The sequence below is a fragment of the Oncorhynchus tshawytscha genome, linkage group LG18, assembly GCF_018296145.1.
Source record: "Oncorhynchus tshawytscha isolate Ot180627B linkage group LG18, Otsh_v2.0, whole genome shotgun sequence".
Lineage (NCBI taxonomy): Eukaryota > Metazoa > Chordata > Actinopteri > Salmoniformes > Salmonidae > Oncorhynchus > Oncorhynchus tshawytscha.
The window spans coordinates 37,412,520-37,426,401 of record NC_056446.1 but is presented as its reverse complement, the minus strand read 5'-3'; the positions used below and the strand labels follow the sequence as shown (position 1 = coordinate 37,426,401).

General features: G+C 47.6%; 1 protein-coding gene across 1 annotated transcript in view; it reads left to right on the top strand.

The window, feature by feature from the left end:
* The first annotated feature begins 2,742 nt into the window (after positions 1–2,742).
* Positions 2,743–13,882, top strand: part of LOC112217951 (formin) — a 117,584-nt gene continuing 106,444 nt past the window's right edge. Inside the window, 5 exon segments of the mRNA XM_042301004.1 lie at positions 2,743–3,263; positions 3,510–3,621; positions 4,657–4,718; positions 6,259–6,528; positions 6,530–6,951. Of these exon segments, the coding sequence (XP_042156938.1) occupies positions 2,913–3,263; positions 3,510–3,621; positions 4,657–4,718; positions 6,259–6,528; positions 6,530–6,951 (1,217 nt within the window). The 5' untranslated portion in view covers positions 2,743–2,912.

Below are 13,882 nucleotides of genomic sequence, written 5' to 3'. Positions count from 1 at the left end.
GATCTGAGCAGAAGACCTGAACAGAAGACAGGGAGATCTGAACAGAATACCTGAACAGAAGACAGGGGGATCTGAACAGAAGACAGAGGGATCTGAACAGAAGACAGAGGGATCTGAACCGAAGACAGAGGGATCTGAACAGAAGACAGGGGGATCTGAACAGAAGACAGGGGGATCTGAACAGAAGACAGAGGGATCTGAACAGAAGACAGAGGGATCTGAACAGAAGACAGGGGGATCTGAACAAAAGACATGGGGATCTGAACAGAAGACAGGGGGATCTGAACAGAAGACAGAAGACAGGGGGATCTGAACAGAAGACAGGGGGATCTGAACAGAAGACAGGGGGATCTGAACAGAAGACAGGGGGAACTGAACAGAAGACAGGGGGATCTGAACAGAAGACAGGGGGATCTGAACAGAAGACAGGGGGATCTGAACAGAGAAGTAGAATATAAGACTGGTGAATAATAGAGCTCAACTCTTTTTGAAGCATTGCCTTTTTTTCCAGTACTTTTAGAATGTGTTGCAAAAAGTACTGGTAACAAACTCACTGCATGACTCACTGCATGACGAAATGCTTTTTCTGGTTACTTTTTCCATGCAGAAGTTTCTTCCCCACAAAATATTTTAGAGCTCTGGCATGTGGTATCCCCATTAAAACCCTTCAACGTTTGGAGGATCTATCAAAGATTATAAATACTCAAACTTCCATCAACTGTTACAGCGGCTACAAAAAGAGGTTTTAATTTGAGATGCCCTTTTCTTATTTGTCAAGTTATTGTCCTTTGGAGCAGAGGCAGGGTGTGTTTCTTCAGGTGTGTAGATGTATTATTTCCCATCAACACTGAATGGCCATATTGTGTTGGACTAACACAGCATTACCTGGATTGGAGACAAATTAAAGTACATGAAGGAAAAAGTACATGAGGAACATGGACTCAGAAAAGGAAGATAATGCAAACAGCAACTGTCTTGTCCAACCAGAAGACATCATTTCAGAGTCTCATTTGGGTATATATGGTGAGTCAACAGACCAATCAGATGACTGCATTTCAGAAAGGCTGTTCCACTTACAAGGATATAGTGGGTCAACTGACCCTGTTGAACAGAGAGTGATGATAGACAAACATAGGAACAGTTTGTCATCAGAGGACTGCAGTATGGAGGAGCCTATAGACACACAGAATACCACAGACAGAGCCAATCAGGACATGACAACTGACTGTCCCAGTACAGACAAGTTGGAATCAACAGACCAGTATAATCAGTGTGTGTCAACAAACAACCGTCATCAAGATAGGGTCGCAAACAATCATGATAAAGACAAAGTCAAGGAGATGAAGCACACAGAGGTGTCGACAGACAACTACAACATGCTGGCCTGGTTAACAGACAGTGAAACCAATCCAAGAGCCAGAAGTTATCAGGAAATATTTACATATGATAACCACAGCCAAGACTCACCTGCTGACAGCAAAGACTTACCTGCTGCTGATGTTGTAGCCAGAGACCTTGCTAACTCCTCTGCAGTAATGGCTGGGGAACCTGCTACTAGTACACCACTACCTTCAAACACCAGAAAACTGGTGATAACCATGACCAGGACTGAGCCTATATCTGATGACCGGCAGCATACAGCCTCTGAAACTGAGAGCCTGTTAGAGGCTGGAGAGGCTGAAACTGAGAGACTGTTAGAAGCTGGAGATCCTGAAACTGAGAGTCTGTTAGAGACTGGAGAGGCTGAAACTGAGAGCCTGTTAAAGGCTGAAGAGGCTGAAACTGAGAGCTTGTTAAAGGCTGGAGAGGCTGAAACTGAGAGGCTGTTAAAGGCTGGGGAGACTGATAACCCACTGGTTGAGGAACTTCCTCACGCATCTGCTCCTGTGTCTGAGATCACAGCCCATTCTACAGCCCAGTCCTCTCAGCCCTGTAGTACCCAGGATGGAGCCCCAACCCCAGCACCAGCCAGTCCCCAGGATGGAGCCCCAACCCCAGCACCAGCCAGTCCCCAGGATGGAGTCCCAACACCAGCCAGTCCCCAGGATGGAGCCCCAACCCCAGCACCAGCCAGTCCCCAGGATGGAGTCCCAACACCAGCCAGTCCCCAGGATGGAGCCCCAACCCAGGCACCAGCCAGTACCCAGGATGGAGCCCCAACCCCAGCACCAGCCAGTACCCAGGATGGAGCACCAACTCAAGCACCAGCCAATCCCCAGGATGAAGTCCCAACCCCAGCACCAGCCAGTACCCAGGATGGAGCCCCAACCCCAGCACCAGCCATTCCCCAAGATGGGCTCCTAGCCTTAACCCCACGTCCAACCAGTGGCCCTCCCTCTGGCACCACCTCCACCAGAACCACCTTCTCCCCCGGTTCCCCAGTGGACAAGCCCCTCCAATTCCCTGCCTTGTTCAGTGGTCTGAGGATCCCAAAGAAAGGGGCGACAGGGCCGGATCAGGACATAGTGGGTAAGAACAAAACACCAGCCCCAGCAGGCCTGAGTGTGGACAAGCTTGTGAGGAGAAAGCTGAAGGCAGTTCGCAGGAGGCAGGGGAGCTTCTTGGACCAGCTCTCCCAGTTCCTGAACCTGGAGAAGGATGCCAATAGTAAGACAGAGGAGTTTACAGGAGAGGACAGGAGGGAGATTACAGGAAAGGAGAGGAAGGAGTCTACAGGAGAGGACAGGAGGGAGATTACAGGAAAGGAGAGGAAGGAGTCTACAGGAGAGGACAGGAGGGAGATTACAGGAAAGGAGAGGAAGGAGTCTACAGAAGAGGAGAGGAGGGAGTCTATAGGAGAGGAGAGGAAGGAGTCTACAGAAGAGGAGAGGAGGGAGTCTTCAGGAGAGGACAGGAGGGAGTCAGAGCCCTCAGACGAGACCAAAGGAGTCAGAGTTGAACCTGAAGATGGGATGGAGGAGAAGGAGAAGACAGAACAGGAAGAGGGAGGACAACGGCAGAAAACAGGAGAGGAGAAAAAGACCGACCAGGACACAGAGAAAGAGAAGACTGAAGTTCTGTCTGTGATAGAGCCTCCGGAATCTTCAGAACCTTCACATTCTCTCGAACTCTCAGAACCTTTAGAACCTCAGAAGCCTCCTCCCACCAGTGCGGAGGTGGCGTTCGATGCCTTCAAGGCCTTCTTCATCCCCAGGCCCCTGAGGAGAGAGGGAGACAGGGGGGACCAGGAGGCAAAGAGGAAGGCCTGGATCTTTGAGAGAACCTCCAAGACTCCTGAAAAGAAAAACCTCACTGACTCAAAAGTATGCATCTGTGTTTTGTTGTCTAGCTCTCTCTTTGTCTACACTCTATCATGCTTTGCTGTGTCTCACTTGTATCCAAAGTGACTTACAGCACAGTGCATACATACACATACTGATTATATGAGTGAATACCATGCAGTCATTTCATTACTCAGTGACTGCAGTGCTCTATGCCTGATAAAGCATTACTTTGTAATATTTTTCAGTACTTTGTAATATGTTCTGCTGCCGTTATCCCCCCCCCAGTTGGAGACATCGATCTCAGGTGATGGAGAGGACCGGTCCACCCCAGGCCGTCTGCAGGCCATCTGGCCCCCGACTAAGGAGGAGAAGGTTGGACTGAAATACACAGAAGCAGGTAATCTACTAGAAAACATGTATTCACTATGGCTGGAACGCTACACTAGCTTGAGGTATGTGGATATGTGTGTGAGATACCTCTGATTACATATTATTATATTATCATGATGTCAAAGAGAGATTCTAGTTCTATGTACAGATCTCAATATCACTAGGATTCAGCCCGTGGCCTTGACCTATGTGGCTCATGCAGCCAGCCGGGCCAGCTTCTTGCTGTGACTAACTGTGGGTTACAGTATGTAGTAGACAGAACAGTGGATAGACAGAGAAATAGAGAGACAAAGAGAGACAAAGAGAGACAAAGAGAGAGAGAGAGAGAGAGAGAGAGAGAGAGGGAGGGGGAGAGAGAGAGACAGAGAGAGAGAGAGAGAGAGAGAGGGGAGGGGGAGAGAGAGAGACAGAGAGAGAGAGAGAGGGGAGGGGGAGAGAGAGAGACAGAGAGAGGGAGAGAGGGGGAGAGAGAGAGAGACAGAGAGAGAGAGAGAGAGGGAGAGGGGAGGGGGAGAGAGAGAGACAGAGAGAGAGAGAGAGAGAGTCAATGTTTGCTCTGTGGTATCTCTGTGGTACATGTACAAAACCATGGTCTAATTGTAAGGTAAATACTCCACCCTGTCCCTGTGACTGTCCACAGCATCAGGCTGCTTCCTGGTCTCTAGATGAGTAATGTCACATGGGCAGTGTTTTGGGACAGGGCTGTGTGTACGGTGGTGACAGAAGCTATTCCATTAATTTCTTCAATTCGAATCCCTCAGAAAACACATCAGATGTGTGTGTGTGGATGTGTGTGTGTGTTTTGTCAGGGGCCTTTCCTTGTGCACACACTCCTAAAAACACACCTAAGCACCAGCTGTTTATCCTACAAAGAAAACACCCATGCCAAGACTATCCAACAAACGGATACATCTATAAATGGCTTAAGTGTGATTAAGACAAAATGACGAGGAATGGTAACCATATGCGAAGTAGAACACAGTTCAGTTGTGATAATTTTGTTCCTGTTTATGTTGATGAGTGGACTCTCTCTGTCCTCCAGAACACCAGGCAGCCCTCCTGCAGCTGAAGAGAGAATGCAACGAGGAGGTGAAGAAGATACAGGTCAGTAAAGCACAGTACTACACCAACTTAGCCACAGACCTGTAGGTTAGACTGTTCTTGTTGTAACACAACCCTAACTGTTCTTGTTGTAACACAACCCTAACCCTAACAAAACCCTAATACAACCCTAACACAACCCTAACACAACCCTATCTGTTCTTGTTGTAACACAACCCTAACCCTAACAAAACCCTAATACAACCCTAATACAACCCTAACACAACCCTAACACATCCCTAACCCAAACACAACCCGAACACAACCCTAACTGTTCTTGTTGTAACACAACCCTAACCCTAACAAAACCCTAATACAACCCTAACACAACCCTAACCCAAACACAACCCTAACACAACCCTAACTGTTCTTGTTGTAACACAACCCTAACCCTAACAAAACTCTAATACAACCCTAACCCAAACACAACCCTAACAAAACCCTAACCCAAACACAACCCTAACACAACCCTAACCCAAACACAACCCTAACAAAACCCTAACCCAAACACAACCCTAACACAACCCTAACTCAAACACAACCCTAACTGTTCTTGTTGTAACACAACCCTAACCCTAACACAACCGTAACACAACCCTAACCCTAACACAACCCAAACACAACCCTAACAAAACCCTAACCCAAACACAACCCTAACACAACCCTAACACAACACTAACCCAAACACAACCCTAACACAACCCTAACACAAACCCTAACCCAAACACAACCCTAACACAACACAACCCAAACACAACCCTAACACAACCCTAACCCTAACACAACCCTAACACAACCCAAACACAACCCTAACCCTAACACAACCCTAACACAACCCTAACCCAAACACAACCCTAACACAACCCTAAAGTTTTCGAAAGCCAAGTCAACAAACAGATCACCGACCATTTCGAATCTCACCGCACCTTCTCCGCTATGCAATCTGGTTTCCGAGCTGGTCATGGGTGCACCTAACCTTAACACAAGCCTTACCATAACACAACCCCAACACAACCCTACAACAACCCTAATACAACCCCTAACCCTAAAACAACCCTAACTCCAAAACAACCTTAACCCCAAAACAACCCTAACACAACCCTAAACCTAACACAACCCTAACCCCAAAACAACCCTAACCCCAAAACAATCCTAACACAACCCTAACCCCAAAACAACCCTAAAACAACCCTAAACCTAACACAACCCTAACCCCAAAACAACCCTAACCCCAAAACAATCCTAACACAACCCTAACCCCAAAACAACCCTAAAACAACCCTAAACCTAACACAACCCTAGCCCCAAAACAACCCTAACCCCAAAACAACCCTAACACAACCCTAACCCCAAAACAACCCTAGCCCCAAAACAACCCTAACACAACCCTAACCCCAAAACAACCCTAACCCAACCCTAACACAACCCTAATCCCAAAACAACCCTTACCCCAAAACAACCCTAACATAACCCTAACCCCAAAACAACCCTAAAACAACCCTAAAACAACCCTAACCTTAACCTCCTATAAATATGAATGCAGGAGGACTATGGGAAGCAGCTGTGCCAGCTGAGAGGGGACAACGAAGAGTGTGTATCCCATCTGGAGGTCACCTTGGCCAGGCTACAAAGTGACTTGGCCCTGGGTGCCCACCACCGCCGTGGAGACCTCCGAGACGTGGCCGTATCCACGGGAGATGACCTCTCATCCCGGGCCTTCCGCACTGTGTGCGTCCAGACGGACCCCATGACCTTCCCCCAACCCCCCCTCAACTTGCCTAAGAGACTGGACCTGGTTTCTATCAGTCTAAATCTGTCTGGACAGGCTACCTCTCCCTCTTCTTCCCCCGTTCATCTCCCTCCACCCCCCTGCTCCTCCACTCCCACTATCCGAACCACCTGCACCTCATGAAGGCTTATTATCAGGCAACCTAGCCCCACCTCCCCCCCCCTCCTCTCCTCCTCCTCCTCCTCCTCCTCCTCCTCTTCCTTCCTTTCCTTCCTGCTCTAACCCAGACCCAGGGACTCGACGGGCCCTCTCCATCTCTTCCACCCTCCACCAGGGTCCGCCCCTCCACCTCCACCCCTCCACCAGGCTGTGGCCCCCACCACCTCCCCCTCCAGGGTGTCTGACCTTCAGTACCATGTTAGAAAACCCCCCCAGGAAGCCGGCTGTGCAACCAGCCTGCCCCATGAAACCTCTCTACTGGACCAGGATACAGAGACAGGACAACAAGTAGGTGTTACAACTAACATATTTAAAAAATGTGTATCTGGTATAAACATCGTGGGTGGCTGTACACTAGACAATTTAGTGTGGTCTGCGAGACAGTTGCCAGTAACACATCAGGCATAGATTTTTGTGGCGTCCATCTCTCTACTGTTGTACTGTAAACTGATACCTTGTGAACATACTTGTTCCCACTCACAGCTCTCCATCCAGCCAATATAGTCCACCACAGCCTGTGATGTTCTGTGTTCTGTTAAATTGCTGTTGCTCAACACCAACATCCTCTCTGGATGATGTTTCATCCTGGTGGTGAGAAAGGAAGAGAGAAAATAGCACAACATTACACTCAAACCCCACTGTGTATGGAACTCATCTAGACCTATTTCTCTCTCTCAATTCAATTTCAATCCAATTGAATTCAATTCAATGAATTTCAATTTAAGGGCTTTATTGGCATGGGGAAACATATGAAATCGATAATAAACAAAAGTGAAATAAACAACAACAAAAAATGTTTACAGTAAACATTACACTCACAAAAGTTCCAAAAGAATAACGACATTTCAAATGTCATAATATCTCTATGTACAGTGTTGTAATATTATATCTATATACAGTGTTGTAATATTATATCTATATACGGTGTTGTAATGATGTGCAAATAGGTAAAGTAGAAAAAGGAATATAAATAAGCATAGATATGGGTTGTATTTACAAAGGTGTTTGTTCTTCACTGGTTGGCCTTTTCCTATGGCAACAGGTCACACATCTTGCTGCTATGATGGCACACTGTGGAATTTCACCCAGTAGATTTTGGAGTTTATATAAAAATCGGGTGTGTTTTCGAATTCTTTGTGGATTTGTGTAATGTGAGGGAAATATGTGTCTCTATGGTCATACATTTAGCAGGAGGTTAGGAAGTGCAGCTCAGTTTCCACTCATTTTGTGGGCAGTGTGCACATAGCCTGTCTTCTCTTGAGAGCCATGTCTGCCTACGGCGGCCTTTCTCAGTAGCAAGGCTATGCTCACTGAGTCTGTACATAGTGAAAGCTTTCCTTAAGTTTGGGTCAGTCACAGTGGTCAGGTATTCTGCCCCTGTGTACTCTCTGTTTAGGGTCAGTCACAGTGGTCAGGTATTCTGCCCCTGTGTACTCTCTGTTTAGGGTCAGTCACAGTGGTCAGGTATTCTGCCCCTGTGTACTCTCTGTTTTAGGGTCAGGTCTGCCAGTGGTCAGGTATTCTGCCACTGTGTACTCTCTGTTTAGGGTCAGTCCCAGTGGTCAGGTATTCTGCCACTGTGTACTCTCTGTTTAGGGTCAGTCCCAGTGGTCAGGTATTCTGCCCCTGTTTGTACAGTGGTCAGGTATTCTGCCACTGTGTTCTGTTTAGGGTCAGTCCAGTGGTCAGGTATTCTGCCACTGTGTACTCTCTGTTTAGGGTCAGTCACAGTGGTCAGGTATTCTGCCCCTGTGTACTCTCTGTTTAGGGTCAGTCCCAGTGGTCAGGTATTCTGCCCCTGGTCTGTTTAGGGTCAGTCCCAGTGGTCAGGTATTCTGCCCCTGTGTACTCTCTGTTTAGGGTCAGTCCCAGTGGTCAGGTATTCTGCCCCTGTGTACTCTCTGTTTAGGGTCAGTCCCAGTGGTCAGGTATTCTGCCCCTGTGTACTACTCTCTGTTTAGGGTCAGTCCCAGTGGTCAGGTATTCTGCCCCTGTGTACTCTCTGTTTAGGGTCAGTCCCAGTGGTCAGGTATTCTGCCCCCCTGTTTAGGGTCAGTCCCAGTGGTCAGGTATTCTGCCCCCGTGTACTCTCTGCTTAGGGTCAGTCCCAGTGGTCAGGTATTCTGCCACTGTGTACTCTCTGTTTAGGGTCAGTCACAGTGGACAGGTATTCTGCCCCTGTGTACTCTCTGTTTAGGGTCAGTCACAGTGGTCAGGTATTCTGCTGCTGTGTACTCTCTGTTTAGGGTCAGTCACAGTGGACAGGTATTCTGCCCCTGTGTACTCTCTGTTTAGGGTCAGTCCCAGTGGTCAGGTATTCTGCCCCTGTGTACTCTCTGTTTAGGGTCAGTCACAGTGGTCAGGTATTCTGCCCCTGTGTACTCTCTGTTTAGGGTCAGTCACAGTGGTCAGGTATTCTGCCCCTGTGTACTCTCTGTTTAGGGTCAGTCCCAGTGGTCAGGTATTCTGCCCCTGTGTACTCTCTGTTTAGGGTCAGTCCCAGTGGTCAGGTATTCTGTCCCTGTGTACTCTCTGTTTAGGGTCAGTCCCAGTGGTCAGGTATTCTGTCCCTGTGTACTCTCTGTTTAGGGTCAGTCCCAGTGGTCAGGTATTCTGCCCCTGTGTACTCTCTGTTTAGGGTCAGTCACAGTGGACAGGTATTCTGCCCCTGTGTACTCTCTGTTTAGGGTCAGTCCCAGTGGTCAGGTATTCTGCCCCTGTGTACTCTCTGTTTAGGGTCAGTCCCAGTGGTCAGGTATTCTGTCCCTGTGTACTCTCTGTTTAGGGTCAGTCCCAGTGGTCAGGTATTCTGCCCCTGTGTACTCTCTGTTTAGGGTCAGTCACAGTGGACAGGTATTCTGCCCCTGTGTACTCTCTGTTTAGGGTCAGTCCCAGTGGTCAGGTATTCTGCCACTGTGTACTCTCTGTTTAGGGTCAGTCCCAGTGGTCAGGTATTCTGCCACTGTGTACTCTCTGTTTAGGGTCAGTCCCAGTGGTCAGGTATTCTGCCCCTGTGTACTCTCTGTTTAGGGTCAGTCCCAGTGGTCAGGTATTCTGCCACTGTGTACTCTCTGTTTAGGGTCAGTCCCAGTGGTCAGGTATTCTGCCCCTGTGTACTCTCTGTTTAGGGTCAGTCCCAGTGGTCAGGTATTCTGCCCCTGTGTACTCTCTGTTTAGGGTCAGTCCCAGTGGTCAGGTATTCTGCCACTGTGTTCTCTCTGTTTAGGGTCAGTCACAGTGGTCAGGTATTCTGCCACTGTGTACTCTCTGTTTAGGGTCAGTCCCAGTGGTCAGGTATTCTGCCCCTGTGTACTCTCTGTTTAGGGTCAGTCCCAGTGGTCAGGTATTCTGCCACTGTGTACTCTCTGTTTAGGGTCAGTCCCAGTGGTCAGTGGTATTCTGCCCCTGTGTACTCTCTGTTTAGTGGGGTCAGTCACAGTGGTCAGGTATTCTGCCACTGTGTACTCTCTGTTTAGGGTCAGTCACAGTGGTCAGGTATTCTGCCCCTGTGTACTCTCTGTTTAGGGTCAGTCCCAGTGGTCAGGTATTCTGCCACTGTGTTCTCTCTGTTTAGGGTCAGTCACAGTGGTCAGGTATTCTGCCCCTGTGTACTCTCTGTTTAGGGTCAGTCCCAGTGGTCAGGTATTCTGCCCCTGTGTACTCTCTGTTTAGGGTCAGTCCCAGTGGTCAGGTATTCTGCCCCTGTGTACTCTCTGTTTAGGGTCAGTCCCAGTGGTCAGGTATTCTGCCCCTGTGTACTCTCTGTTTAGGGTCAGTCCCAGTGGTCAGGTATTCTGCCACTGTGTACTCTCTGTTTAGGGTCAGTCCCAGTGGTCAGGTATTCTGCCCTGTGTACTCTCTGTTTAGGGGTCAGTGGTCAGGTATTCTGCCCCTGTGTACTCTCTGTTTAGGGTCAGTCAGTGGTCATTCTGCCACTGTGTTCTCTCTGTTTAGGGTCAGTCCCAGTGGTCAGGTATTCTGCCCCTGTGTACTCTCTGTTTAGGGTCAGTCCCAGTGGTCAGGTATTCTGCCACTGTGTACTCTCTGTTTAGGGTCAGTCCCAGTGGTCAGGTATTCTGCCACTGTGTACCCTGTGTGCCCCTGTGTACTCTCTGTTTAGGGTCAGTCCCAGTGGTCAGGTATTCTGCCACTGTGTACTCTCTGTTTAGGGTCAGTCACAGTGGTCAGGTATTCTGCCCCTGTGTACTCTCTGTTTAGGGTCAGTGGTCCCAGTGGTCAGGTATTCTGCCACTGTGTACTCTCTGTTTAGGGTCAGTCCCAGTGGTCAGGTATTCTGCCACTGTGTACTCTCTGTTTAGGGTCAGTCCCAGTGGTCAGGTATTCTGCCACTGTGTACTCTCTGTTTAGGGTCAGTCCCAGTGGTCAGGTATTCTGCCACTGTGTACTCTCTGTTTAGGGTCAGTCCCAGTGGTCAGGTATTCTGCCCCTGTGTACTCTCTGCTTAGGGTCAGTCACAGTGGTCAGGTATTCTGCCCCCGTGTACTCTCTGTTTAGGGTCAGTCCCAGTGGTCAGGTATTCTGCCACTGTGTACTCTCTGTTTAGGGTCAGTCCCAGTGGTCAGGTATTCTGCCACTGTGTACTCTCTGTTCAGGTATTCTGCCCCTGTGTACTCTCTGCTTAGGGTCAGTCCCAGTGGTCAGGTATTCTGCCCCTGTGTACTCTCTGTTTAGGGTCAGTCCCAGTGGTCAGGTATTCTGCCCTGTGTACTCTCTGTTTAGGGTCAGTCCCAGTGGTCAGGTATTCTGCCCCTGTGTACTCTCTGTTTAGGGTCAGTCACAGTGGTCAGGTATTCTGCCCCTGTGTACTCTCTGTTTAGTGGGGTCAGTCCCAGTGGTCAGGTATTCTGCCACTGTGTACTCTCTGTTTAGGGTCAGTCCCAGTGGTCAGGTATTCTGCCACTGTGTACTCTCTGTTTAGGGTCAGTCACAGTGGTCAGGTATTCTGCCCCCGTGTACTCTCTGTTTAGGGTCAGTCCCAGTGGTCAGGTATTCTGCCACTGTGTACTCTCTGTTTAGGGTCAGTCCCAGTGGTCAGGTATTCTGCCACTGTGTACTCTCTGTTTAGGGTCAGTCCCAGTGGTCAGGTATTCTGCCACTGTGTTCTCTCTGTTTAGGGTCAGTCCCAGTGGACAGGTATTCTGCCCCTGTGTACTCTCTGTTTAGGGCCAAATAACATTCTAGTTTACTTGTTTTTTTGTAAAGTCTTTCCAATGTGTCAAGTAATGATCTTTTTGTTTTCTCATGATTTGGTCTCATTGTGTTACTGTCCTGGGGCTCTGTGGGGCCTGTTTGTGTTTGTGAACAGAGCCCCAGGACCAGCTTGCTTAGGGGACTCTTCTCCAGGTTCATCTCTCTATAGTTGATGGCTTTGTTCTGGAAGGTTTGGGAATCACTTCCTTTTAGGTGGTTGCAGAATTTAATGTCTCTTTGCTAAATTTTGATAGTTAGCGGGTATCGACCTAATTCTGCTCTGCATGCATTATTTGGTGTTATATGTTGTACACTCAGGATATTTTAGCAGAATTCTGCATGCAGAGTCTCAATTTGGTGTTTGTTCCATTTTGTGAATTCTTGGTTGGTGAGCTTACCCCAGACCTCACAACCATAAAGAGCAATGGGTTCTATGACTGATTCAAGTTTTTTTTTGCCAGATCCTAACTGGTATGTCAAAATCTATGTTCCTTTTAATGGCATAGAAGGCCCTTCTTGTCTTGTCTTGTCTCTCAGATTGTTTACAGCTTTGTGGAAGTTACCTGTGGTGCTGATGTTTAGGTCAAGGTATGTATAGTTTTTAGTGTGCTCTAGTGCAACAGTGACTGGATGGAATTTGTATTCGTGGTCCTGGGAACTGGACCTTTTTTGGAACACCATTATTTTGGTCTTACTGAGATTTACTGTCAGGACTCAGGTCTGGCAGAATCTGTGCAGAAGATCTAGGTGCTGATGTAGGCCCTTCTTGGTTGGGGACAGAAGCACCAGATCATCACCAAACAGTAGACATTTGACTTCAGATTCTAGTAGGGTGAGGCCGTGTGCTGCAGACTTTTCTAGTGCCTGCGCCAATTCGTTGATATACATGTTGAGGGGGTGGGGCTTAAGCTGCATCCCTGTCTCACCCCACGGCCCTGTGGGAAGAAATGTGTGTTTTTTGCTCATTTTAACCCCACTCTTGTTGTTTGTGTACATGGATTTTATAATGGTGTACGTTTTTCCCCCAACACCACTTTCCATGAATTTGTATAGAAGGCCCTCGTGCCAAATTGAGTCAAAAGCTTTTTTGAAATCAACAAAGCATGAGAAGACTTTGCCTTTGTTTTGGTTTGTTTTTGGTTTGTCAATTAGGGTGTGCAGGGTGAATACGTGGTCTGTCATACGGTAATTTGGTAAAAAGCCATTGTTTTAACTGAGGAAATGTACAAGTCTGTTGTTAATGATAATGCAGAGGATTTTCCCAAGGTTGCTGTTGATGCATATCCCACAGTAGTTATTTGGGTCAAATTTGTCTCCACTTTTGTGGATTGGGGTGATCAGTTCTTGGTTCCAAATATTGGGGAATGCCAGAGCTGAGGATGACGTAAACGTTTTATTGTAGCGAATTGGAATTTGTGTTCTGTACATTTACTCATTTAATTTAGGATACCATCAACTCCACAGGCCTTTTTGGGTTGTAGGGTTTGTATTTTGTCCTGTAGTTAATTTAATGTAATTGGAGAATCCAGTGGGTTCTGGTAGTCTTTAATAGTTGATTCTAAAATCTGCATTTGATCATGTTTTTGCTGTTTGTAATTTGTGATAAAGCCAAAAAGATTGGAGAAGTGGTTAATCCATACATCTCCGTTTTGCAAAGATAACTATTTGTATTTGTTGTTTGTTTAGAGTTTTCCAATTTTCCCATAAGAAAGACGAGACATTTACCACCTCACGACCACTGTCAGATTAGAGCCATAAAGTAGACTAGACATTTACCACCTCACGACCACGATCAGATTAGAGCCATAAAGTAGACTAGACATTTACCGCCTCACGATCAGATTAGAGCCATAAGGGAGACTTGTCATCTACCATATCACTACCACTATTGAATTAGAGCCATAAAGGAGACTAGACATCTACCACTTCACTACCACTATCAGATTAGAGCCATAAAGGAGACTAGACATTTACCACCTCACTACCACTATCATATTAGAGCCATAAA